At 40.6% G+C, this 27,333-nt stretch overlaps 4 protein-coding genes across 5 annotated transcripts in view; 3 read left to right on the plus strand and 1 right to left on the minus strand.

Annotated features, from left to right (window-relative positions):
• Positions 1 to 1,634: 1,634 nt before the first annotated feature.
• Positions 1,635 to 10,419, minus strand: wdr20b (WD repeat domain 20b). Its single transcript, XM_085431488.1, has 4 exons — positions 10,120 to 10,419; positions 7,364 to 7,546; positions 3,821 to 5,227; positions 1,635 to 3,463 (listed from the first exon to the last, which is right to left on the minus strand). Exons 1-4 carry the CDS (start codon positions 10,366 to 10,368, stop codon positions 3,407 to 3,409), a joined length of 1,896 nt encoding a protein of 631 aa, XP_085287614.1. The 5' UTR covers positions 10,369 to 10,419; the 3' UTR covers positions 1,635 to 3,406.
• Positions 10,420 to 12,501: 2,082 nt separating this feature from the next.
• On the plus strand, positions 12,502 to 16,966 carry hsp90aa1.1 (heat shock protein 90, alpha (cytosolic), class A member 1, tandem duplicate 1). The gene is made up of 11 exons (XM_085431490.1): positions 12,502 to 12,724; positions 13,538 to 13,687; positions 13,808 to 14,174; positions 14,263 to 14,396; positions 14,515 to 14,820; positions 14,907 to 15,072; positions 15,198 to 15,388; positions 15,505 to 15,652; positions 15,746 to 16,014; positions 16,130 to 16,463; positions 16,561 to 16,966. Exons 2-11 carry the CDS (start codon positions 13,538 to 13,540, stop codon positions 16,668 to 16,670), a joined length of 2,175 nt encoding a protein of 724 aa, XP_085287616.1. The 5' UTR covers positions 12,502 to 12,724; the 3' UTR covers positions 16,671 to 16,966.
• A 335-nt stretch (positions 16,967 to 17,301) lies between these two features.
• hsp90aa1.2 (heat shock protein 90, alpha (cytosolic), class A member 1, tandem duplicate 2) lies at positions 17,302 to 24,441 on the plus strand. Its single transcript, XM_085431489.1, has 11 exons — positions 17,302 to 17,479; positions 18,527 to 18,676; positions 18,842 to 19,208; positions 19,299 to 19,432; positions 21,790 to 22,107; positions 22,243 to 22,408; positions 22,522 to 22,712; positions 22,929 to 23,076; positions 23,187 to 23,455; positions 23,547 to 23,880; positions 23,979 to 24,441. Exons 2-11 carry the CDS (start codon positions 18,527 to 18,529, stop codon positions 24,089 to 24,091), a joined length of 2,190 nt encoding a protein of 729 aa, XP_085287615.1. The 5' UTR covers positions 17,302 to 17,479; the 3' UTR covers positions 24,092 to 24,441.
• A 2,326-nt stretch (positions 24,442 to 26,767) lies between these two features.
• ppp2r5cb (protein phosphatase 2, regulatory subunit B', gamma b) overlaps positions 26,768 to 27,333 on the plus strand; it is a 28,328-nt gene continuing 27,762 nt past the window's right edge. For both annotated transcript variants that reach the window (XM_085431491.1, XM_085431492.1), the window contains exon 1: positions 26,768 to 26,878. In XM_085431491.1, the coding sequence (XP_085287617.1) occupies positions 26,852 to 26,878 (27 nt within the window). In that variant the 5' untranslated portion in view covers positions 26,768 to 26,851. The remainder of the gene's footprint in view (positions 26,879 to 27,333) is intronic.

Raw genomic sequence — 27,333 nt, forward strand, 5'->3', positions numbered from 1 at the left:
TCTGGGTCAATATATGGAGACATGCAGACGAGGGAATTGCATCAGTGTGAAAAGATGGTCAAAGAGGGATTGTGCAGTGGGATTCGTTTTCAAGCTATTGAATACCTATCAAAGAGGGCCCATTTCCCTGAAGGTGTAAGATAGATGCAGCTCTTTTCAAGCCTGTGCTCGACGCTACTGTAGTTTGATTGCCATTCAAAGGTGATAGGGTTTGTAAACAGCACAGAAAGCACAATAATAGCACATATATTACAATCAGTGGGGTTTTTGTTTTTTAAATGTAAATATCTCACTAATTCTGATTGACACTTGCTCAAGATTGATGTTGCCAGCCCAGAAGAGATCAGTAATGCAGTCAGAGCTGTTTTAGTGACAGCCTGACGGGATGATTGTGCCAGTCTATCCTGCTGATCACACCTTTATTCCCCTCACATAACAGCGATGCCACAGGCTGCCGGTTTAATGGCTATGAGTGCTTGTGTTTCTCCTAAAAGTAGCTCATAAATTATGGAGAAGCAGTTTTATTCTGCTCTTTGAATATAAAATATATATGAAGTGGAAGCAATACATTTGTGATGGGAGACCAAGGGAGAGACAACAGGATATAGGCTACATATCACATAGACAGCAATTTCCCCGTTTGATCAAGTGATTGTTATTGAAAAAACATTCCAAAAGCTCTCATTTGCCTGAACAAGACTGCCACCTGCTGGTTAGCTGCAATACTAATACTTCAGTGGTCAGGGAGGTAATTCTCAAAATGAAGTAAAAGGAAATTTTAGAAATCTCCTATATAAGGTGTGTCAAACTTAAGGCCCGGGGGCCAGAATTCACACGGTAAATTCGGTCCACTGGATGGTTTTGGAAAATGTGAAGGAGGGCATCAATTTTTGACTTTTAACTGTGTTTTCGTAAGTTTCACAGATTCTTCTGCTAATAAAAACCTCCCCCATGGCTGTTCATTCGTTCATGCTACACCAGAGTAATTCATTAACATTTAAATAACAGAAATCTTCCTATTTTCTCACAAATTATTTCAGAAATGTCTCTTTATTTGGTTTTGTTTTTTAGAATTGGTCCACAAAAAGGGACATTTGCAGTGAATAAACAAAAGCTTTGTTTTGCAATGACAGGACAGTCTGTGTGATGAGCAACCAGAAGTTTTCCTGCTATCTTACACATTTATTTCTCACTATTTAAGCCAGATTTCATTCATTTACCGCAGCAGGATTTCTTTGTCGTGTTGAAAAACTGAGATGTTGTTACAATTGCAAAGCTTATAAGATATCTCTGCAATTAAATCGAAAGAAAAGGGAATTTTACTCATCCAGGTTGCTTTAGATCAAAGTGGCTCACAATGTCAAATGAGTTTGCCCTAGAACCCTGCCCTGGAACCAAGCCATCATGGGAAATTATTAGTTGTGCTAGTCCTTCATTATGAAGTGAAAAAATGTAATACTTCTTTCGCTATGCGATAAAAGTAAAGGTTAACAATGTAAGAAATTCACATTGTATTGAGCCTGACCGCTTAACCAGGCAGAAGAAAGCATGGAGGTTGCATGTCCAACTAATAAGTGTTGCATGAACGCGTAGTTTCATGTGTAAATAAACAGTGAACACAAACAGAACAGGTAGTCTGTCAAAGCTGTTTTAATAGGCGTCACATGGAGGAAAAGGCTCCCACTGTTAAAATCCTTAGTTCTGTGTGGGTGCCTGAAAAAGCACCCCTCACCTCAAGCACCTAACCCCCCAACACCACCAGTGCTGACGCATGTCAGCTAGTAATTCAACACAGTGTCAAGTTTGTTCACAAGTTCAGCATCAGTTACTGGCAATATAACAGAAGTCACAGATTTCAGTCCTGTGTGCAGAACAAGGTTGTCAGTCTTATTTGTTAAAGTGAGTTTCACAAGTATTATGACGGATGGGACTGCTGCCTATGGGTGAGGAGAACTATGCCAGCGTTGGTCTTCCTGTGGTTTACCTGAGCTCGAAGTGATGGCTGAATTATAGACCACTGCCTCTGCGCCTACCTGTCTACGTAGTAAAAGGAATCTGCAGCGACAGGCTAGCTAGCATTCAGCACTACCTGTTAGACAAAAGGATAGACATTTCCTATACCAAACGTTTCATTAATAAAAATACACCTGAAATTTCTCTATGTACAACAGAAAAGAAACATTTTCACCTGCATATTCAAGATTTGTTTTAATATTAGGTATAGATTTTCTGTATTAGAAATATCACTATTTTCTGAAATGAGGATTTTCAATTAATGTAATATGATCATTTCACTCATAAATCACTGATGTACAATATTTACATATATTACAGAGCCCATTTCATCCGAAACAATATTAAAATAAATGCTCAATAGATACAAAGTTTGTTTTTTTAAATTCTATTTATATAACAACCTTGTCAAGGAGTCCTTACACACTCCAAAATGTAAAGCCATACTCCTCTAACTATTAAGTGCAAACAATTTTTTTTTATATAAAAAACTATGATTGCAGCATCCAGCGTTGAGACAGAACGATAACAAGCCGTTTCCCCAAGTGCTTTCAAAGCGTTTTGAAAAACTTGTTCCACCCTCATGAGTTCAAAATATACAAGGGAAGAAAAAGAATGAAAGAAAAACAAAACTGTGCAAATAAACTCCTGAGTTTGACAACTCGGACTTAAAAACGTTTCAAAAGGAAGTAAAAGGCAGTCTCTCTTGGGCAGGTGTTTGACAACCGTGACTGCACAAGGAATCACCCAGGAGGTGAAAAATAAGAGACTTCGCTTTGGGGATATGCTGCTGTCGCTCCAAAACAGTTCCTCATCTTATTCCCTTTATCTGTGAATATATTACATTTATTTTATCTCTTTCTTTTTTTTTTTCTTTTTTTTTTTAAAAAGGGATTTAATTAAACCCACACAAAAAGGTCAGGTTGAGGCATCATCACAAATGCTTACACCGTATCTAGTCTTTGAAGATTTACAGGCACAAGAGATTGGGGGATTAGTTTGTTATTGTTAGACTAGACACGTTCTGATATGAGCATAGATGCAATAATGAAGCCAGTCAAACCTTCCCATAAGCCTCCTGGATGATTTAAAACTTGCCATCTAACTTCCAATAGAACCCTTTAAACCCACTCCACCTCCCCCACACAGGCGCACGCGCACACACACACACAAAACAAAGGGGGTCAAGTTTCTAACTCTGGCCTTGGCCAAAATTCTTAACATGAACAGTAACACAAAGAGAGCATCTGGGTGCTTGTAGTGATGAGAATGAAAGGAAACACTCGAGGTCATGTGATGTGTGACTGTGTGTGAAGAAGCGCTGCAGGGCCTCGGTCGTGGTCGTCCCCACGTCTCTGTTGCGTGGAGCTGTTATTAGCAGCACCAGCATCGACTATACTACTGTTCCACTGGGGGAATTGGCTGGGTTGTTTTGAGATGATAGCAATCCCTGTGGAGAGACAGATAACACACATTGATAATAAAGGTTTTTACTCAAATGTAACACGAGAGGTAGAACAGTGAGGCCGTGAGGTTTGCTCTCTCTTTTTTTTTTTAAACAAACTGTCCTATTTATAATCAAAAATGATGCAGGTTTATAATATATATATATATATATATATATATATATATAGAGCGATAGATAGATAGATATATATGAGGTGTGAACTCAAACCCAAACAAACCCAAACCCAACTGCTCCTGAATGCAAGAATTACTCAAAAACAAAACAACAACAACAACAACAACAACAAAACATAACTTTAAAGTGTCACAAGAGAGTATTCTCATGAGGCCCGTCACTCACCACTTTCCCAGGCCTAGCCCAGGTGCAAACGAAACCCTCCTGACAGGCTGTTACCAGACAGTCCTCCAGGAAGATTAACACAGTGAGTCTTTCGTGAGCTATCTTTTTGCACACCAGCGGTTCCAGGAGCGGCACCTCCTCCATGCGTGGGCACAGAGTAGTGCCTAAAGTCTTAGCAGCGTCAGCTTTCGCCATCTTTGACGAGCTGAGCTGGTTTAGCTTGTCGCTGCTCTTGCTGCTGATGTGACCCATGCTGTGGTTTCTCTTGTGGTCCTTCTCGTGGCGCTCCTTCCGCGAGTCGTGTAACGACAGTGTTGCAAACTTGCTGACGCTGGTGGCGATGAAAGCGCTGTCAATGATGCTGTTGGCCTTGGTTGTGGCGGTGGTGCTGCTGCTGCTGTTGCTGCTGCCTGTGTTACTGTTGGGGGTGCTGCCCCCCGCTGGATTTGAGGAGTGAGGCAAGCTATTGGACCGAGGCAAGGTGCCGGGGAGGGAGTTAGTTGGGTTGCCGCTAGTGCTACTATTGCTCAAATTGTCTTTACTGTTGGTGCCACCGGAACTGGTGGTCGTGGACAGAGTAGAAGGAGGTTGTCCTGTTGCTGGAGGGCTTGTGGCACTCATAACATTAGTGTGTGTTCGAGTGCGGGACAAAGGGAGGTGAGGGAAGAGAATGTCCTCTGTGAGATCCCACAGGCACAGCTGGGTGTCCTGTCCCACTGAGCCAAATCTGTAGGTCACACTAACCGGTCTACTGTCCGTAGAGTTTCTCTTAGAAAGCCGAGAATGAGAACTGTTTGCTCTGTCTCTGCCTGCACTGAAGTGATTCTGCTCGTGAAAGTCCTCGTCGCTGCCACTAAACTCCGCAGGCAAGTCGCCATCCTCAACACTGGTGGTACAGTGGTCAAACGCCACCACGCTCACCCATGACTTGTGGCCATGCCCTCGTGCAATGACTCTACAGTCCAAAAATGACCAAACCGTCACCAGGTCGTCCTCCCCTCCTGCCACAATATACCGTCCATCGGGGCTCCAGCACACGCACAGTAAGCCACCGAAGTAGCTCTTCATAGTTCCGTGTAGCTCTGCGGCATCAAAGCCAAAAACCCGCAGGAAGCCATCCTGGCTCGCACAAGCTAGAAACTTTCCATCTGGGGAGAAAGCAAACTCATTGAGCGCCCCTTCGCCCACTGTCCACCGCAGTAAAGGGTTACGAGCCGATTTGCTCTTGCAGGTATGCACAGCATAATTTTCACCCTGCTTAAGGAGCTGGTAGTGAGGTGCTGTGGTGCCACAGGTGTTTTCCACATTGTACAAGTACATGCTGCCACTGGAGTGAGCCACAAGAAACAGGCTCTCTGAACCAGGAACCCATCGCACACATGTTACTCTCGACTTGTCGATAAGTCTCTGGAAAGAGAAGAATAGAAAAAAGGAAAAACAAAGCAAAAAACAAGGAGACAGGTCAGCTAGTGGACTAGATCAAACATAAACACAATTTCTTTAAGGATTAATAAAGTATTCTGATTCTGATAAACATATTATTGGGAGCCTGTACAAGGAAAGTTCATCATATCCATGACACCTTTTTTCTATTTGTCACCACTTACCCCAAAATCAGCAGTCAAGCTAAGGGGTCACACAAAGGTGATTAACAACATGCTAAGTCAGGTTTCTCGATCTAGCTATGAGGATGTTCATATGAAAGAATATGACCAATCAGAAATGGGGTAAGACTAAGGGAAGCAGAGTGATATACACTATGGTATTATAAAAATAGATTTTAAAGACATAATAGAGGCTTAAAAATTAAACTAACACGTGCATGAACACACACTCGCACACACATGCGCATCAGGGCTAAAGCTATTACACCAGAGAGTTTGTGTGTTTGAGACAAAAGTACAATAAAAAAAAAAAAAAAAAAGAGTCATCTAAATATGTCTATGTAGTTATCTCAGTCAGAGAATGTCCAGGTCATGGGAGTCTGGACTGCTTGAGAAGAAGGCAACTGGTATCTTTTGTGGTTTGTGAAAATGAGCCACCATATAATTCAAATATGAAGGTTGCTACAGACTAAATATGCGCCATGGCTTCCCCAGTGTAACCAATTTTTGCATAGAGGAAGTGAAAAGTAACACTGTCTGATCGCCTTCAGAGATCAGATGGGCAGATGACACCTGTGTCACAATAGAAAACCTATAAAGCAGAAGCCTGCATAATGACTGAAACCAGCCCACTGAAGGAACAATGGGCTGGGAGGTCGTTTCAGTCATTATGCAAATGTACTGTTTATAAGATTGGGGAAACCTGCAGTCAGCTGAGACTGAAGAAGCTACTTTAATCAGTGATGAAGCGTTTCTCCCACTGAAAACGCTACGTCCAGATGAACAGAATCAACTTTTGGAGACACCTTATTAATATGAGAATAAATGCACCAGAACAAACCTCAGACATCCACCAGGGATAGAGAACAACAAAGGGAAATACACTGTTGTCCAGTATGTGGCAAGTTTTTTTAGATAAGTTCCAAAAAATGTTCTCCAACCATTAACATCCTAGTACACGTTTCACCATGGAAAACCCTCAAGACAAAAACTGGCACATTCCAAGGCTAAAATACTCTAACATAAGCTAAACAACACAGTGTAATTCAGTAAGCAGTGTTCAGATTTTTACATGGGAGGAACCAAACACTCACTCCACAAATGCATTACACAACATAACAGAGCCACCTCAACAGGAAAAGGACAGGACAACACCAAATACCTCATATTATGATAAAGTGAGGCAAAGACTCATAGAGGATTCCCACCTTGGCCCTGATTACAATAATGACCAAAGCCTTGTTTCACACCTTGGCTCATGTGACAACTCACATAATTAACAATGGCTCACAAGACCTCAGGACAACCCCCACTAGGGATTAAGTCATTGAGATTCTCCATGAGTTGTTTTAGAATTTTACGAAACCTCTTCGATGAGAGGGGAAACTCTTCATAAACCAAAAATAAAGTTCCTTTGTTTCGAAGCATTCATGATGCTGCTTGATTATGTGTGAGCTTCATCTTCTTTGGCCAGCTAGACTGAAAAAGCAATATTAATAAAGTTTAGTCTATTCAAAGTACAATAAAAGTTTTAAAATGACTTACAGATAGCTTGGACAAAAGGAAGAATTTATATTTATTACTAATGCTCACCAGAGAAAAACAAAGATTTTAGATTTTCTTTTTTCTTTTTTTTTTTTAACAACCTTTAACTATCTACACACTTGGATCACAAGGATCATCCAGGAATGGTGATGCTTCATTCCAGAAAACTGAACATACCTGTTTATCTCTTACGTCAAACATAACCTGTAGAGCAGATTAGGTCTACGGTACAAATTATGTTGGCGATGTACCCTGGTAAGTAGTGGACCACATTTGGAACACTGAAAATCCAGGGTTAAACCCGAAGTTACATTACTAAGCCTCAAATCCTTCTTCATAGTACAAGGCTCAAGAGAGGCAAGTTGTCTTCAAAACAATGATAACTGCTACCCACCTCCTCATTGAAGAGTTTGCTGGTTTCCTTCTTTATTGGGTCTATGAGCTGCACCTGGCCAGCTGAGAAGCCCACCAGCAGAGAGACACTCTCTGCTGTAGCTGTGAGGGGGTTGAAGTCATGGCACGTAGGCTGCGTTCCTTTGTATATCCTCTTGTCTATGGGCTTACTAAGATCAGCAGCCTGCAATTACAAACACATTGACATGACTAAAAATAAATTAAAGAAACTGTGATATGTTGTTACATGTAGAAAGTCATTATTCCGAAATAGAAAGAAAGAGCAACAAAGCCTGACTAATGCAAATCTAACATTTGTGATAGCTTCATGTCTATCGCTTTCTTCAGGTCTATTTTGGGGCATAAAACAAGTCAGAGAGAAAGGTTAGGAGTTGCAATGCTTCTAAAGGTATCAGTGTTGTCAAAAAGGCAGCTCAAAATAAAATGAGATAAAATAAGCATCTATGGCTGCCTGACAATACAAGTGCTACGATGATGCTGTGGCTAGACTGTCATAAATCATTTATACAAGGATGCTTCATATTCCACCTGGGTTAGACACAGAAGACATATTACCAGGGATGTTCAGCTGCTAATATTAAGTTTAAAGAGAAATAAATACCTCAAACAAAACTTGCTTGATCCCAACTGTTTGCAGTGGATCTGTCTAATCCTTGAACAATAAACTTTATGTACAACAACTCACTGTGACTTGTCATCCTGACATACCCTGGTTAGGGTTTCAGGTGACAAATGTTTTACTCACTTTTGTCAACAGACAAAATGGTGATTTTGATCTATCTGTCACTAATCTGAAACTGTGCAAAATGTGTTGCTGTGCTTCAATTTCTTTTACCCACTGTCCTGTATATGGCTGAAAAACTTTGAGATGTTAAGTGGCAATCCCATTGATTGTAAGATTAGTGGTTTGACCATTAGCTCCTTCTTCATGCACATCACTGGGTCTTTGAACAAGACATTTAACCCCAAAATAATTGAGATAGTCAGGCCTTCACCTTGTAATGTGTGTGTTATCCATCTATGTTAGCTATCTTTGTGAGGACCGAAATCTGCATTCTACTATACTTGTGAGAACCAACAGTCACTTGTAAGGACACACACACTGGTCCTCACAAGTTTGAAGGCCTTTTTGAGGCTCAAAATGTGGTTTTAGTGTCAGGGTTACAATTAGGCTATGGTTAGGTTTAGGGTAAGGGTTAGAGTTAGGCATCATTTTTAATGGTTGGGGTTAGGATAAAGGGCTAGGGAAACCATTATGTCAATGAAGGTCCTCACTAAGATAGCTGAACGGGGTTTTGTGTGTGTGTGTGTGTGTGTGTGTGTGTGTGTGTGTGTGTGTGTGTGTGTGTGTGTGTGTGTGTGTGGCTGCACTAGTTCAGTCCGTGCTCTGGGATTCCAAAACTTGATGAGGAAGTTTTGAGAATTGCTGATGTTAAAAACCACCCGAGACGTCCCTACATCAGGAAAATGAACCTGAATACAAATGCTGTCCCTAAAGCTAATGCAGCATTTACTCTGGTTCAATTTTGTTGTATCAACAGGTTAACATTGCTGTTTACTGGCAAACAGTTATAATGGCTAATATTTACTCCCTGCAGTTTTGATTAAGTAGCAAAAGTATCAGCATTTTTATCACTATTCGAAAATTTTCTCTAGGATCTCTTTTCCATAGACAGCAGTGTTGTTAAATGTTTTGACATTGCAGTTTTACAGTTGCTCAGTCAATTTGAAGATTTTTTTAATCATAAGGAAACGTCAAACACTAGCCTCAGGGTTCAAAAAATGTAAAATCGAACCACACAATTCTGTAGCTTAACTTGCTGTCAAATAACAGACTTCATAACTTTTCAAACCTAAAGGTTGCCCTTTGCAGGGTAGTACACCATATTAACTTAGAATTATCCAAAATAAGTGTTCCTCTTTGCACTTTACTTTTGTTAAAGACGACAGAAGAACAGCTCTAACATTAACGTCAATATGCAATGTTAGAGTTTTCGTGGAAAACCAAAACACGAACACAAGTGTGAGTCCTTATTAGGATGCTTGGCCGCTACACCCAGCTTACGGGTCAAGCACATGACCAGCATGATCACCGCTGTCACAGTCACCATCTCTGCTTAAACGTGTCTTGCTGCAATGACATCACCACTGCACGCAACCTAAACAGTGGATCACATTGCATCACAACCCAGTCCTGACAGTAGCGTGCACACATCATTACACCATGAAAAACAACACTGTTCACTTCCATGCCCACAGCTTACAAAGTCTAAAGCTTACATGCAGTCAGTGGCTTCTTTAACAGGAACAACAAAGTTGTTTCCTGTCTGTATTGCCACCGACAGTGTAGAGGTGCACTTTCCACGTAAAGAAACGAGGATAAACAAACACCACATGACATGACAGAACAGGAGAAGCCTTTTCTCGTATAGCACAGTTCACTGGGTAATTTCATGTCACAGCTTTTCGCCGAATTAACTAGTGAACCTTGGAGGGCGCACAAATCTAATCGAAGCAACAACAACAACAAAAACAACTGTGGCGATGTTAGCTAAGAATGCTAATCAGTCTCTAACTTAGCTCGGTTTGCTACATGGCCTTCTCTTGATAATCTGCGCACTTAAATAACAGAAGCCGAGAGAGCTGACAGCTGGTTTGCAACGCATTTAAATATGTCAAATTAACGGACTGCTCCCGAACAGCGGTTACTTTGCCTCCTCGCTCAGTACTGTTTACCTTTCTCACGCCTTTGTAGATATAAAAGTAGAGTTCCCGGCCCACATTGAAACAGATCCTGTCGCCGTTGCCGGACTGGTCGTTTACATTGACGAAGGAGACCTTGACGGGATTGGAGCCCTGCGAGTTGAAAGGCACCCTGTTCGGGCGGCTGTATTCAGAGTGCGTGAGGAGTTTGTAGACACCTTCTCGTGTGGTGAACTGAGTTTTAATTTCGTTCATCTCCTTCCCTCCTCCCTCCGCCGCCATCTTGGAAATCGCCGTTCATCCTTGTCCTGGCCCCGGATGTCAGCGAGAGCGCATGCGTTGAACCGTTGCGGTCGCAGCCATGCGTACAGTGAATTATAGAGTCCAGCAGAAAAACAGAAGTGTATGCGCGTGTAAAACGCGATTAATTTAAACAATAAACACATCGACTTAAAATAACTCGCTGTTATTTAATATTTTTTATTGCTAAAATCAATGTTTTTTTTACAACTTTTATGGACCACCAAAGCAATAAATAAATTATATTTATTTTGAATGAATACAAATAAAAATTCTATGTAATAATAAGAAAACCTATGGTGAAAAAGCTTTCAATTGAGTATAAACAGAGTAAACAAAAATAAATATTATTAGTAAATAAAAACAAAGGGGGAAAATCTCTCTGTGCAATAAAATCTTCTATAGTCAAGGCAAAGACAGAAAGTTCTGAAACAGAAAACCAAGACTGAAACTCATGGTCACTTCTGTAATCAAAGCACCAAAGTAAGAACCATCCCAGGATGTAAAAACTACCTTCTGGCACTAAGTTCCAGAAACATTGCTATTATTCTCATTCTTCCATTTCATTAAAAAAAGGACTGACTCACTGTCTTACTCAAACAGAATAGTGGAACACCGAGAAATTTGGCTTCTCTCTTTCATCAGTTTACACTGAGGTACATGAGTATTCAGCTTCTAGTAACGTCTGCTACCAGCTGGAAACATTTAGATTATGTAACTGATCCCTAGAAAGTGCGATACACTGCCCTCCTCTGGTAAGTAAAGCCATTACCGCTCAGATCGGACCAGAGTATTCTAGTCGTCTGTCTTACACAAGTCTGACTTTAATTATTTTTTACATGTAAGTGCAGCCTATTCCAAGTGTTATGGGATGAATGGGTTTTTGCAACCTCTTGCTAAACCATCACAAGCTCTCATCAACACACTGTGTCTTTGCATACACATATTAATGTGTTATAGGGAAGCTTATGATTTCTGCGAGAATTTAAGTTTGGCCAATGGCCACAGAGCATAGTCAAAATTCAGTTTGCTTCACTATAAGTCTCTCTCTATCACCAAATACTTTGGATGACATATTCTGTTTGCAATCCACAAATGAAAATCAGGAAATTAAATGGAAAGTTCTAGACATTCCTAGTAAGTTGGTCTGCAATATGCATTATGCAAATAAAGAAAAGGTAATCTAAACTCTGACAATATGCATATATAGATGTGTAAATAAGGCAGCATATGGGTTTCCCTCCAGAATTTCTGTTTGGTGAATGTATTAATCAATAAATTTATTAATAGCCCAGAACAAATTCAGAAGTGTATGAAGGTATGAGCTAAACCAGGCCCAGCCCAGTAAAGACACCACTCTGATTGTGAAATGTGAATGAGTACACAGATTTTGAACTTTTGACTGTATTTTCATTAGTTTTTACAACTTTTCCTATTGATAAAAATCTCCCCCATAGCCATTCATATTATACGAAAGTAGTTAAGTAATAGATAAACAATTAAATTGCAGAAAAGTTCCTGTTTCTGTGATATACTATATAAATTTGTTTTGGGTTTTTTTTTTTTGTTTTTTTTGTTTTTTCTTTTATTAGTTTTCTTTTCTTTTCTTTTCTTTTCTTTTACAAGAAGTCCATTTTAAATGTGTTTGTGATGTGGAAAAATTGAGACACACTGTTAAAATTGCATTAAAGACATCTCAGGGATTAAATGTTTAGGTAAATGTCTTTCTCTGGTCCAGCCCACTGAAGATCAAAGTGGGCTGTATGTGTCCCACAATGAAATGAATTTAACATGCCTAATCTAAACTGTGAATGGACAGCAAGTTGCAAACAGCATCCCAAATGGCTTTAAATATGAGCATATGTGGGTGCAGTGGGGCACCATGGCAGCTGCTGATGGCAAAGGCAATGCACAGCTGTGGTGCTGGGTTATGCTGTCTAACAGCTATACAAGCTATCAGCGAAGCTCTCATTGTGACTGACAGGCACTCCTTGTGACTCTGCAACCCTATAAGGGCACACCAACTTTAGAGCGCCAATGTCCCAATCGCAACCCCCTTCCAGACCATTCCTCAGCACCCCCCTGACTGTAGTGAACATACAATCTGGAAGCTTCTGAATGGGAGCTTCGAGAAACCATCCCGTAAGTATAAAAACACGTTGTCATGTCGTGTGGTCTGCATAGAGTCAGAAGACGCTCACTAGAACACAACCAAGAGAGACTTACTGCCCACAGGAGCAGCAGAGAAGCACACACTTGAAGTTCTCCAAGAAGAGAAATCAAGCTCAGTGATACATTTGTCTACTAAAGGTGACAGAAGACAAAGATTAAATCTAAGGTAAGAATGGAATCAATGCAACAATCATTTCAATTTTAGAGCATACTGGGTGCTTGCACGGTTTTATGTAAAGTGAGTGATTTAATTCACAAGACACTTACTGCTCACAGGAGCAGCAGCCAAGCACACACTTGAAGCTCTTGAAGAAGAGAAATCAAGCTCAGTGATTGATTTAACTATACAAAGTAACAAAAAATAAAGATTATATTCAAGGTATGAATTAGAATTCAAGGTAAGAATTAGAAAATTTAAAACAACTTTTTCTTTTTACAGTATATTGGGTGCTTTTGTGATATAATGTAATTAACTTTAACCTTTACTATCGGTTAGAATCAGAATGGTATAGTGTATGTGCTTTTCTATCAGTGTCTAAGTAGGACTGTTACAGGCATGAAGCACATGGCAAGCAAGGTGACCCAAGTATGGGACCAATGGCTTCTCAGAATCTATTCTAACAGCTGATGCAGCACATTTGCATCTTAGCTTAGTAAACTGTAAAGGAATTATTGATTCTGGATTAAAGCTTTTGTTTAATCTATGAAATGTTCTTAGAAGGCCTAAAAAATATATGCAGTAGCATTAGCCCCCCCCCCTCCCCCCCCAAAAAATGCCAGTTCTCTGATTGACAGAAGGAACATGTGCGTATCAGCAGGCCATGTGGCTGCCTGAGAAAAACGTAACCGAAGAAGTTCAGAGTAAATAAATTTAAACTACAGGTGAAAATATAATTATTTGAAAACACAAAAAATATAGAGGTACAATTTCAATTTTGTTTTTCTGAAAAATGTTACCCAATATGTTCTCCCCCTTTAGATGCCTGAGAGCTCTGCACACATTATGGAGGAGGAGGTGGAGACCTTTGCCTTCCAGGCTGAAATTGCTCAGCTGATGTCCCTTATTATCAACACTTTCTACTCAAATAAAGAGATCTTCCTTAGGGAGCTCATCTCCAACTCCTCAGATGTAAGGGAAATAAACACTTCCGCATCATGTTTTCCTTTTTTTTTTTTTTTAATGTAAAACAAGCCCTTATATTTTTTGCCAAAAAAAAAGTATTTTAATTGAGTTATCTATTCTCGGCAGGCCTTGGATAAAATCAGATATGAAAGCTTGACGGATCCCACCAAACTTGAGTCCTGCAAGGACCTGAAGATTGAAATCAGGCCTGATCTGCATGCTCGCACCCTGACCCTCCTTGACACAGGTATCGGCATGACCAAAGCTGACCTGATCAACAACCTGGGCACAATCGCAAAGTCCGGCACCAAGGCTTTCATGGAGGCTCTGCAAGCTGGGGCTGATATCTCCATGATCGGTCAGTTTGGTGTGGGTTTTTACTCTGCCTACCTGGTAGCTGAGAAGGTGACAGTCATTACCAAGCACAACGATGACGAGCAGTATGTGTGGGAGTCTGCAGCTGGAGGCTCATTCACAGTCAGGCCTGATACAGGTATGTCTTAGTCCCCTCATTTACAGAACAATTGAATCAGTCATTTTAACCCTGTCTGCCACGGTTCTAATTTTGTTGTTGATTTTAGGAGAGCCAATTGGCAGAGGCACAAAAGTGATCCTTCACCTCAAGGAAGACCAGACAGAGTACTGCGAGGAGAAACGCGTCAAAGAAGTTGTGAAGAAGCACTCACAGTTCATTGGCTATCCCATCACACTTTTTGTAAGTTTTTAATTACACAGTAAGAACAATTATTCAATCAATACTTGATAATAACCACACATTGACTGTGATAATGGCATGGCAAAGCAAAATGTAAATATGCCTTTGCATATTTAAGGTGGAGAAGACAAGAGAGAAGGAAGTAGACCTGGAGGAGGGAGAAAAGGAAGAGGAGGTTGAGAAGGAGGCTGCTGAGGACAAGGACAAACCTAAGATTGAGGACGTTGGCTCTGATGAGGATGAAGATACAAAGGATGGCAAGAACAAGAGGAAGAAGAAGGTCAAGGAGAAGTACATTGATGCCCAGGAGCTCAACAAGACCAAGCCTATCTGGACCCGTAACCCTGATGACATCACCAATGAAGAGTATGGCGAGTTCTACAAGAGTCTTACCAATGACTGGGAGGACCACCTGGCTGTGAAGGTAAGCTAAATCTTCTTGTGATGATCATATTTACCAACACCAGTTGCAATAATGTTATGCTAATTAATACATATCTACCCCCGCAGCATTTCTCAGTGGAAGGCCAGCTGGAGTTCCGCGCCTTGCTCTTTGTACCCAGAAGAGCTGCATTTGACCTCTTTGAAAACAAGAGAAAGAGAAACAACATCAAGCTTTATGTGCGCAGGGTCTTCATCATGGACAACTGTGAAGAACTGATCCCAGAATACCTCAGTAAGTAACAATGAAGTAACGCATAAATCTTGACGCATTCTCTCAAAATTCATAGTTATTAGTAATTGTTTTTGGAACTCAACTCCTGGCTTTGGGAAGCTGACCAGTTTATTTTCCCTACTCAGATTTCATCAAGGGTGTGGTGGACTCTGAGGACCTGCCACTGAACATCTCCAGAGAGATGCTGCAGCAGAGCAAGATCCTGAAGGTCATCCGCAAGAACCTGGTCAAGAAGTGCATGGAGCTTTTCTCAGAACTGGCTGAGGACAAGGACAACTACAAGAAGTTCTATGAGCAGTTCTCCAAGAACATCAAGGTAGGTTCATCCATCTGAATTTCTTCAACTCTAAAACTTCAGAAAAAATGTCTGATACCAATCATCTTGCATGGATTTTAATACCACGAAATGACACGCTGTTTTTTTATGTTTAGCTTGGAATCCATGAAGACTCCCAGAACAGGAAGAAACTGTCTGAGCTGCTCCGCTACTACACCTCAGCCTCTGGAGATGAAATGGTTTCCCTCAAGGACTATGTCTCTCGTATGAAGGATAACCAGAAGCACATCTACTACATCACTGGTAAGTTATTCAGTGTGGTTTATTTTCCTTTGTTTTCAAGTATTCCCCAGTAGTTTAAGTTCATTAAACACCATATTGAAATAACTTTAACAGGTGAGACCAAAGACCAGGTTGCCAACTCTGCCTTTGTGGAGCGTCTTCGCAAAGCTGGCCTGGAGGTCATCTACATGATTGAGCCCATCGATGAGTACTGTGTCCAGCAGCTGAAGGAGTATGATGGCAAGAACTTGGTTTCAGTAACCAAGGAAGGCCTGGAGCTGCCTGAGGATGAGGAGGAGAAGAAGAAGCAGGAAGAGCTCAAGACTAAGTTTGAGGACCTCTGCAAGATCATGAAGGACATCCTTGACAAGAAGATTGAAAAGGTAATTTTTCTCCTTCAGAAAATGATACAGTTATTTTAGTTAACATTGTTAGGGATGGGAAGTTGGCTTGACTGTGTTCAAACATACTAAAAATACTGAATTTCTATCCTGACAGGTTGTGGTTTCGAACCGTTTGGTTGCTTCCCCTTGCTGCATTGTCACCAGCACCTATGGATGGACGGCAAACATGGAGAGGATCATGAAGTCTCAGGCACTGAGAGACAACTCCACCTTGGGCTACATGACAGCAAAGAAGCACCTTGAGATTAATCCCTCGCATCCAATCATTGAGACCTTGAGGGAGAAGGCAGAGGCTGACAAGAACGACAAAGCTGTGAAGGACCTGGTCATTCTCCTGTTCGAGACCGCTCTGCTCTCCTCAGGATTCACACTGGAAGACCCACAGACACATGCTAACCGCATCTACAGAATGATCAAACTTGGTCTTGGTATGTATATCTTTTCCTTTAAACATTCAGGTAGTAGTTAGGTTATTATACATTAATTGAGGAATTTGTTTTTTAATGGCTGTATTTCTATACACAGGAATTGATGATGATGATTCTGCAGTTGAAGACATAATTCAGCCCACTGATGAAGATATGCCAGTCTTGGAAGGCGACGATGACACATCAAGAATGGAGGAAGTTGACTAAATTATTTACTAGACTTTTTCTGGCTTTCATTTTTATTTTTGTAATTTATGTTCCTAATTTAAATGTACATTATTTTTTAGCAGAATTTCTGTTAGTAAACAATGTGCTAGTCAGAAAAAGTTGATGGAATTAATACAGACCACAGTGGCTTTAGTTTATATTGTATCAGCCACTTGTAAAACTTCTGACAATCACTAAGAGTATTATTGAGTCACTGGGGGTTTGACTTGTATCTCTTTTGTAACATTTTTTATGAAAAGCAATCAAATTTGTAATAAAATATATTTTAAAAATGACACCTGTCACTTTTTATTGATCTACTGCACTTTATTTTATCACTTGTTCTTGCTTCCTGCAAACAATAATACTGAAAGGTGAAAAGTTGTATTAGAGAAGCGCATTATACAGCTGGCTTACATTTATCAATTACATCGTTTGATTTATCATGTATTCTGGAGTTTTCAGTGAATACAGCATGGTTCATTTTAGTTTCTGCTCTCACATGCCTTACTCATTAGGCTCAGCGACCCCTCCCTTAATCCCGCCTCCTTCTGCCAAGAAAGGCAGAGAGGCACGTACACGCACCATGATTGACAGGCCACCGGGCCAGTGAATGGCCACCACCGAGCAGGAGGATTCCAGACGGTTCTGGAAGCTTGTGTCAGGAGGATTTCTCGAATGGTATAGAGGGTATAAAAACCGCACCGTTACACCAGTTTCCGTAGGAGCATTAGCAGTCAACGAACCTGTGAATAAGGAAGGATCTCTACACATCTTCCTCAGGAGGTTTTGGCACACTGCAAACCAAGGTAAATACATTAACAGCCTTACCACAGACATTTGGGATACGAAAATATTACACTCCCTGAAATTCAGATTTAATAGTACTAAATGTTAGCTTATTTGACATTAATTTATAAACAAAGCTGACATTTTTGTCATGTCTGGATAAAAAGTGAAGCTAAAGTGAAGAAAGGGTGAAGTCTAGTTACAGCACTTGGTCTTTAAAAACTGATTTAAAAAGTATTAATATCTGCTCTGAGAATATTAATGTCAGCTTCATAAACGGTAATAAGAATTTGATTCCTATTGTGCCTCATTTCAGAATTCAAACCTGCGGGACAGTAGCCACATGGCAGGATGCTTTAGTGATGCATTTGGGAGGAAGGTGTTATGTTAAGCAGGGGTTTAACTGTTTGAACCTTAATCAAATTTCCTGTGCTAAAATTTCTGCAAGATTTTTGGGCCACCTTATCCTTGTACCAGGTTTTAATTCAGTGCAAAATCAGTAGGTACAGAGTGTGCATTCCTTTAATCTCGTCAGCTGTATGAGAGGCGGAGCTTTTGATTCCTATGGAAACTGCTAGAGAGTTCTTCTTGCCTCCTCGTACCTTCTAGAAACCTGCACTTCACCTGGGAAACCAGCAGGTGGAGTCATTTCTGCTGACACGGATATGCAATTCAAGCCACGTGTTAATCTCTGATTAGCCAATAACCAAGCAGAGATTAAATTCACAGTCCAAGAAGGGGAAAAAAAAGGTCCTTGTACCTTTTTAATACAAAATTATGAAAGTAAGCAAGAAAGAAACCCAGGAAAGTCACTATATACTACACATCTACAGAGAATTTGCTTTCGTTTGACTGCTGTTAATTCCTTAATGTAACATCGAGGCTACTTAATAAGGATAAGCTGTAACTGCAACATCTTACATAAGAAGGATTGGCAGTGTTTTTCAAGTGTACATTGCTGGGATGCAAACATTTAGTGTTATAAAAATTGTATTTTATATTGTGTTCCAGTCACTTTAGTCAATGTGTTTTCTAAAAAACAATATTTGTTCTCCGTCTTCACTCAGATGCCTGAAATGCATGACCAACCAATGGAGGAGGAGGCAGAGACCTTCGCATTCCAGGCTGAGATTGCTCAGCTTATGTCCCTGATCATCAACACTTTCTATTCCAACAAAGAGATCTTCCTTAGGGAACTTATTTCCAACTCCTCAGATGTAGGTTTTCAATATTAGTCTGTGTTGCTGTGTTTATTATTTAAAAAAATTAATTAATTAAATTACATGCTTTTTTTCCCTTAAGAAATTTAATTATATTATTATCAATACAGAATAAATTCTGGAATTTGTTTAAACAATTAACATTTTGTTTTGCTCTGTCAGGCACTGGACAAAATCCGCTATGAGAGTCTCACAGATCCTTCCAAGCTGGAAACTGGCAAAGACCTCAAAATTGAGATCATTCCCAACAAAGAGGAGCGTACTCTAACCCTAGTTGACACAGGTATTGGCATGACCAAAGCCGACCTGATCAACAACTTGGGCACAATTGCAAAGTCCGGCACCAAAGCGTTCATGGAGGCTCTGCAGGCTGGAGCTGACATTTCCATGATCGGTCAGTTCGGTGTGGGTTTCTACTCTGCCTACCTGGTAGCCGAGAAGGTGACAGTCATTACCAAGCACAACGATGACGAGCAGTACGCCTGGGAATCATCTGCTGGTGGCTCATTCACAGTTAAAGTAGACAACTGTAAGTGATATAACCCCGAATTTGAAGTGAATTATTAATCATTTAACCCAGTGGTTATAAAGTATACTGACCTATAGTCTTCCTCTACAGCTGAACCACTGGGACGTGGAACTAAAGTGATCCTGCACCTCAAAGAAGACCAGACAGAATACCTTGAAGAGCGAAGGGTCAAAGAGATTGTTAAGAAGCACTCACAGTTCATTGGCTACCCTATTACGCTATTTGTAAGTACTTAAGTCATATTTAATGATCCCATAGAAGAATTACATTTGTAACTATTGCAGATAGCTTCTGCACTTAAGACTTCTGAGAAAGTTGCTCAATTAATCTCGGAAACACTGATATTATAAAATAGTGACTCCCTAAGGCCAGGGCTGGATTGGGACAAAAAATTGGCCCGGGCATTTTGACTACAGACCGGCCCACCAGGTATTATAGGAAAAACCATAAAGCCTTTGAATGAAAACAAACGCTGTTGTGACAGTGATGTACACTGTCTTGTTGGTATATGTATGATTTCAATACGTTGTACATCAGATAAAAACTTTGGTTGTAAGATTCAGATAATTATTTAATAAAAGCTAGATATTTTAAATGAGAATAAGAAAGAAAAGTATTTCTTTGTGCCCCCCTCTCCCTGTTAATGCCCCACCTGGGCCCCTGGCAAAGCTTTGCTAGACCCGCCCCTGCACAGTTACCAGCTGTCAGCTACTTAGAAAAGGAACCTGGTGTTATTTGTCTCTCAGAAACAGTTCATAACTTCAACTCATTCATGTCACCTAAAAGGTAAACCTGTTTCTCCATCACCTGTTCAGCTCTGATGATTCAGTAAGGACATCTCCTGGTTTCAACTTCATGCTTCCCTCTCCCCAGATAACCAAACCGACATAATGACCAGCAGCTTTTACAGCTGTGACTCCAGCAAACATCAGCTGATACTAGAAATTAATATTAAATAAATTCTAACAACAGCTGATCAAGCTTAAACGTGCTGCTGTTGCTTAGTGCGACATCTGCTGGTTTCCTCTTTCTGGCGCAAAGTGGGCGATAAACAAGCAAGAGAGCCGATCAGCTGATCATTGATCAGTTTCACGATTGAATGAGAGAAGAAGGCTACGTTCACACTGCAGGCGAAAGCGCATCAAATCCGATTTTTTTTTTTTTTTTTTTTTTTTTTTTGACCCTATGCGACCCATATCCGATCATGGTATGACAGTGTGAACGGCACAAATCCGATATTTTCAAATCCGATCTGGGTCACTTTCATATGTGGTACTGAATCCGATACACATCCGATGTTTCAGAAAGCGACTGCTGTGTGAACGGTCAAGTCACATTAAATCCGTCTTTTACGTCACTGACACAAGACAGACGCCAATTATCAGTGCCGGAGAAGCGCCCGATAAGACATCGCGAACGCTTCCTGGCCATCTGGTGAAACTGCTGGGAAGACAACGTTGGAGAAACGTGAACATTTTATTTGTACTGCATAATCTTCAGATTCTGACAGAAATCTGCAACTATCCCTTGAAGCACCGCTCCTCTAAAACAGCAATAAGGATAATGATTAAGTTATTTACATTATTATGGAAATAACAAAATAACTTAAAGCAAAAATTGGGAAACATGAAGTCCGAAGTCTTTATATTAAGGGCCATCAGTCAAACGATATTGTTTGCTCTGTGTCTAAACGGAGCGCGTTGTGTGTGTGACATCTTCTTTTGCGCATGCGGGCCACTTTGAACGTTCACACTAGAGCGCGTTCGCTGTCGCATTTTATTTGTAGTGTGAACGAGCAGACAAAAAAAATCGGATTTGATCAAAAAATCGGAATTGAGCATTAAGACCTGCAGTGTGAAGGTAGCTGAAGAGACAGCTGACAGCGTAAAGACAGAAAAACTCCAGCTTTGTGTCTTTTTCCATTCTAGCTGAAGTCCGGGACAAACTGTTCCTTTTCAGCTCAATACGAAACGCGTGATATTTTCTCTGAATACGGGACAATTCCATTTTTCAGGGGACGGTTGGCAACTCTACTAACTAACCTTATGAATAGAATAAAGTTCACTATCAGTAACATAGCACCCACTCAGCTGTAGAAACTCTGTCATGCTAGCTAGTACGCAGTACAAGTTATTGTAACTGACGGTAAAAACTCAGCACAACGAAAATAAACTCCACCTAAACTTGGTTTAAATCTGATCCAGATAGACTGCAGGTCATAACTTCTTACCTGAAGTTCAGTTCACCTGACACTCGGACGGGCGGCCGCCTCGGGTCTCTGCTCCTCCTGCCTCCCCTTTCCCTCATCCACCTGGCCTCTTGTGGCAGCTCCGCCATAGCCACCACCAAACAACTGAGTTCTTTTTACACATCTGCCAGCATCTGGCCAATCCATCACCTTTCATTGTTTATACTGTTATTAAAAAAAAAAAAAAAAAAAAAATCATCGGCCCATAAAAACGAAAAATCACCATCGGCCCACCAAGCAAATGCCCTGTATGCCTGATGGCCTGTCCAGCTATGCCTAAGGCTAAGGTGTAGGGAAATTCTTTAGTGTGTGACCAAATGTATTTTCCTTCAGGTGGAGAAAGAGAGGGACAAGGAGGTGAGTGACGACGAGGCAGAGGAGGAGAAAGAGAAGGAGGAGAAGGAGAAAGATGAGGAGAAGGATGAGGACAAACCTGAGATTGAGGATGTTGGATCAGATGAAGAACATGACCATGACAAGTCGGACAAAAAGAAGAAGAAGAAGAAGATCAAGGAAAAGTACATTGACCAGGAAGAATTGAACAAGACCAAACCCCTGTGGACCCGAAACCCAGATGACATCACGAATGAGGAATATGGAGAGTTCTACAAGAGTCTCACCAATGACTGGGAGGACCACTTGGCTGTTAAGGTTGGGCTTTTGAGATGTTATTTTAAAAATACCTAAAAATGTAGCAGTACTTTATAGGAGGAAAATTATGTCTGATATAATGTAGTCCAATATATAATCACTTTAATTTTTAATTTTTATTTGTTTGCCTAACAGCACTTCTCAGTAGAGGGTCAGCTTGAATTCCGTGCCCTGCTCTTCGTGCCTCGGCGTGCTCCTTTCGACCTCTTTGAGAACAAGAAGAAGAAGAACAACATCAAGCTGTACGTGCGCAGAGTCTTCATCATGGACAACTGCGAGGAGCTCATCCCAGAGTATCTCAGTGAGTATTAAAGTGTGGATTACAATTTCCCTAACAATAATAGAATTATCATAATGAAAATGACACAATGGAATCTTTAGAGTTTTAACAGTTTCCTTTCTGCTTCCTATCAGATTTCATCAAGGGTGTGGTGGACTCTGAGGACCTGCCACTGAACATCTCCAGAGAGATGCTGCAGCAGAGCAAGATCCTGAAGGTCATCCGCAAGAACCTGGTCAAGAAGTGCCTGGAGCTTTTCACAGAACTGGCTGAGGACAAGGACAACTACAAGAAGTACTACGAGCAGTTCTCCAAGAACATCAAGGTCAGTATCCACAGCCTTGACTGAGTGAGGTGCAAGGTTACCAGATCTTGTCTTTAATTCTTTTGCTTGAATAATTTAGCTCTAGCAGTATGAATATTATAAAGTAGCTTAACAACAATTGAATGCAGCCAGTGGTAGCGCCTGCAATTTTTTTTTGCACATTCAGCTGAATAAATCTGCACTGTTGATAACAGTTGACTGTTTTCCTTATTACAGCTTGGCATCCATGAGGACTCCCAGAACAGGAAGAAGCTTTCTGAGCTTCTGCGGTACTACACATCAGCCTCTGGAGATGAGATGGTGTCCCTGAAGGACTATGTCACACGTATGAAGGACAACCAGAAACACATCTACTACATCACTGGTGAGGACACTTTTAAAACTGCCAATCAAAAGCATGCGTTCGGCAAACAAAACTTGTCTCATGTGGGCAATATGGCATGAATGAACAACATTATCATGCCTGCATTTCAGGTGAGACCAAAGACCAGGTTGCCAACTCTGCCTTTGTGGAGCGTCTTCGCAAAGCTGGCCTGGAGGTCATCTACATGATTGAGCCCATCGACGAGTACTGTGTCCAGCAGCTGAAGGAGTTTGAGGGCAAGAACTTGGTTTCAGTAACCAAGGAAGGCCTGGAGCTGCCTGAGGATGAGGAGGAGAAGAAGAAGCAGGAGGAGAAGAAATCTCAGTTTGAGAACCTATGCAAAATCATGAAGGATATCTTGGAGAAGAAGGTTGAAAAGGTAAGCTGATGAAACCAAATGACAATATAACAACGGAATTTGTTTTCTTGTTCAACTGATTGATACCGGTGGCTTTTGTTTTCCTCTGCAGGTCACAGTCTCCAACCGCCTAGTTTCTTCCCCTTGCTGCATTGTCACCAGCACATATGGATGGACGGCCAACATGGAGAGGATCATGAAGGCTCAGGCGCTGAGGGATAACTCCACCATGGGATACATGGCAGCAAAGAAGCACCTTGAGATCAATCCTGACCACCCAATCATGGAGACCTTGAGGCAGAAGGCAGAGGCCGATAAGAATGACAAGTCTGTGAAAGATCTGGTCATCCTTCTTTTCGAGACCGCCCTGCTCTCCTCAGGATTCACACTGGATGACCCACAGACCCACTCCAACCGCATCTACAGAATGATCAAACTAGGTCTTGGTGAGTATCTGTTAAATCTTGTATCTTTTGGTGGTATGTTTGCCAGTAAACGAGTTAACCCTGCTTTGCTGACTGATCTGCTCCTATTTTCCTTCCAGGTATTGATGAAGATGATGTGACATCTGACGATAACACCTCTGCACCCACTGAGGACATGCCCCCTCTTGAAGGGGAAGATGATGACACATCTAGGATGGAAGAGGTGGACTAATCAGCTTCCATTTCCTGTTTAGATTTAAAAAAACAAAACTAATGTTATAAAAAAAAAAAAATTAATGTTACATGTTGTAAATGAGCCTGGAATGTCTGTTCCTAAACACTTTTGATGACCATCGTAACTTTATTTCCACTTGCGTTGACCACATGCAGTTCAGTCATTCCTTTAGATGTTTAGAGTTTTCAGATTGTTATTTTTGTTTTTGTATTGAGTTGTATTGATGCATTTGTTCTTTTTGTATTTGACATTCCAAAGTTTGTTCTTTATTGTAAATATAACAAAACACGATACTGTTATTTGAAACGGTGCAAAAACCATTAATAAAGGTTTACCATGTTAAGCTATTTGGTCATTGTTACTGATGAGTGAACACAAGTCTCGTGTTTTATGTATAGTATGCTGCATTTTTAGATTGGACAGGTGGGTTAACCTGTCCACTCTGTCTATCTGTCTATCTATCTTTCTATCTATCGAGAAAATCAATGAAACTTAGTGTTCACTTGTAGTCGAAGAACTGCTTTAGACTTTGTTCTCACCAAGTAGAAAGCTATGTCAAAAGGGTTTCTTAATTCAGCTCAAATGAAGTACAAACATTATTTTAGAACCTTTTTTTTTTCTCACCAGGATTTTTTAAAGACATTCTTTATCCATCATTTGACAGAAATTTATATCTTGATAAATATAAAGTGATGATGTGACATTGTAATTTCCATGTTTGAAGTATACTGTTTTCATTTAAAACCAGTGAAGTCAACACTGTTTATGAATCATAAGCTACCAAACCAATGCTTGCTTAAACATAGAGTGAAAGAAAGAGAAGAACCACCCCTTTTTTTTTTTTTCTTTGCTTCATATGAATGAAGCATTGCCCTTGGGCAGATTGTTTGCTCTCCAGTTGCCTTTTTAGTTTCTCCATGGAAAAAGCAAAAAATCTTGTGTAATAAAAAGCAAAATGCTTGAGGGGAAGTCAAGAAATAGCAGATAAGTCTGATAATTATGCCTTTATTGGGAACAAATTGAAAGAAAGACAAACGGGGAAAAGCCAAAAGAACTCGAGGCTTCTTTTTTTGGCTATAATTTGGGAATTTGTTCATTTTTACGTAACCTCACTGAAGTCTTTTCCACAGTACTGATATTTCTTGCCAGATTGAAGCTACAAGGATATAGATGTTTGTGTTGAAAAAGTAAAAGTGGACAGAGAAACTCCTAAAGAGGAAGGAAAGGTTTATATAATACATCATTGCTGTAGTCAGATTCATCCAAAAATAACTTCCTTTTTTGTCTCCTCTTCTACTTTTCTGCTTATCTATCTTTAAGCTTCTTCTAAGATACAAATGATCAAATTAAGGCTTACCCATTTTGTTATTTGTGGAAAGGCACATGTTTAACTCATAAGTCTGTGAAGGTTCTCAGTCATCCAGGTCATTGTAGTCTAAGGAGCTTGGGAAGAAAAGAGTCTGGACTCTCCACCATTTTACCCTATAACTGAAGAAGCTTCTCGGATGAGTAGTGAAACGTCTTCAAGCAACCTAAAGAAGTCCAGACGCTTTTTTCCCCAAGCTCCTTAGACTTAAACTCATAAGCTTAAACATCGATTTAGATATTTTCATGCATTCCGCACTGCTTTTATCCTATATGTCCAAGTCATTTTACACGTGTGGGTTCCTGTTAACTACCAGTAGATGGCAGTCGTTGTGCATTCAAAGAAGGTTCTACCAAGCTGTTCAAATATTCTAGAAAGCTCCGGCCTAGTAGGGGTCTCAACCAGCTGAAAGAAGAAGGTAGGTGGCGGAGCCTCACCTCTGTCAGTGCGCCCCAGGGCAGCTGTGTAGCTTGCCACACACCAGTGTATGAACGATTGAATGTAGTGTAAAGCGCTTTGAGGTCCGTAGGGACTAAATAAAGCGCTATACAAATACGGGCCATTTACCACTGGTTTTACAGGTGCGTGAATATATTTAGCCAAAAATATAACTATAAAGGAAAATTATTTTGACACATAACGAAGATGGTTCAGCCTGGTATAAAATGTTATAATTTGTTTTCACCATCCGAGTCTACCCAAAATTCTGCAGTATATAATACTACTACTTCTACTGCTACTACCACTATAATAATAACAACTTTATTTATATAGGATTTTTTAAACCTAGTTACAAATTGCTTCACAGTTTGGATAAAATCACTTATTAAAGATAATTCTACATATTCAAACACATTAGAAGAACAAGAGCCAAAAACACTGGGAGAAACATTAAGGAAACACAACTATGGAGACGAGTTTTTAGCAGATTCGCTCCTGAAACTATGGTATGTGCCAGGATTGGGATGCTCAAAGATTTTAGACGAAAAATTGAATGAAAAGGAATAAGTAAAATAAAAACTGTACCTGAACATGTATCTGTAATAAAAAATATATATATATACACTGCCAACTCATTATGAGGGGGTCATGTGGGAGGCACTGATTGATTTTCCATGGAATGACCATAGGAAGTATGCTGTCGATGGCTGTAATCCAAAGTATCGGGAGCCTGTAATCCTATGTGTTGCTGTCCTGTCACCGGCAGGGTGCGCTCTCGGTGCCTTTACACTGGCCATCGTTAGCGTGACGCGCCAGAGTCAGCTGACTGAAAACAGCCAATCACAGCGTAAGGGCAGACTGAACCGCCTTGCAGTGTGCTGTCCTGAGAGTTGTCAAGGTTTTGGTTGTGGAGTATCCGTGAGGGGAGCAAGGGCGGTTACGCTTGTACAATGCCGAATAAAACGAAAAAAGATAAGGTGAGTTAGACAAAAGCTAGCAGGCCGTGTCCATAGTGAACAAACTTTGCACGAGTTACATTTCATTGAATTTATTGATAACGTGCCGGGTGTATAATACGACATTTTGCTACCAGCGCAGTGTCCCATCACACAAACGTTAGCCAGCCTGCAATCATTACCTGCTAGCCCTATCCTGCCGTCATGTTAGCACTTGGCACGTTGTGCAGTGTTATGTAAATAGAGTACCCTTATCTTAAAGTGATACTTACATTGCACGTGTGTGTTATTTTGGTGTAAATTTAAGGACTTTTAGAAGCTGAAACCTCGGGTCGTGTAACGTGAGCTAGCTAACAGCAGACTTTACAGTGTGGTTAAACAGGAGTGCGAGACTGGGTGGGCAGGCGTGCTATATTTAGCTTGGATTTGTGCAAGGCGGCATTCACCAATTGCATTCACCTGATGTTGTCAACCAA

This window comes from Copadichromis virginalis, linkage group LG15 (genome assembly GCF_057382275.1).
Source record: "Copadichromis virginalis isolate Kocher_CV1m ecotype Utaka linkage group LG15, C_Virginalis_male_GT1.1, whole genome shotgun sequence".
Lineage (NCBI taxonomy): Eukaryota > Metazoa > Chordata > Actinopteri > Cichliformes > Cichlidae > Copadichromis > Copadichromis virginalis.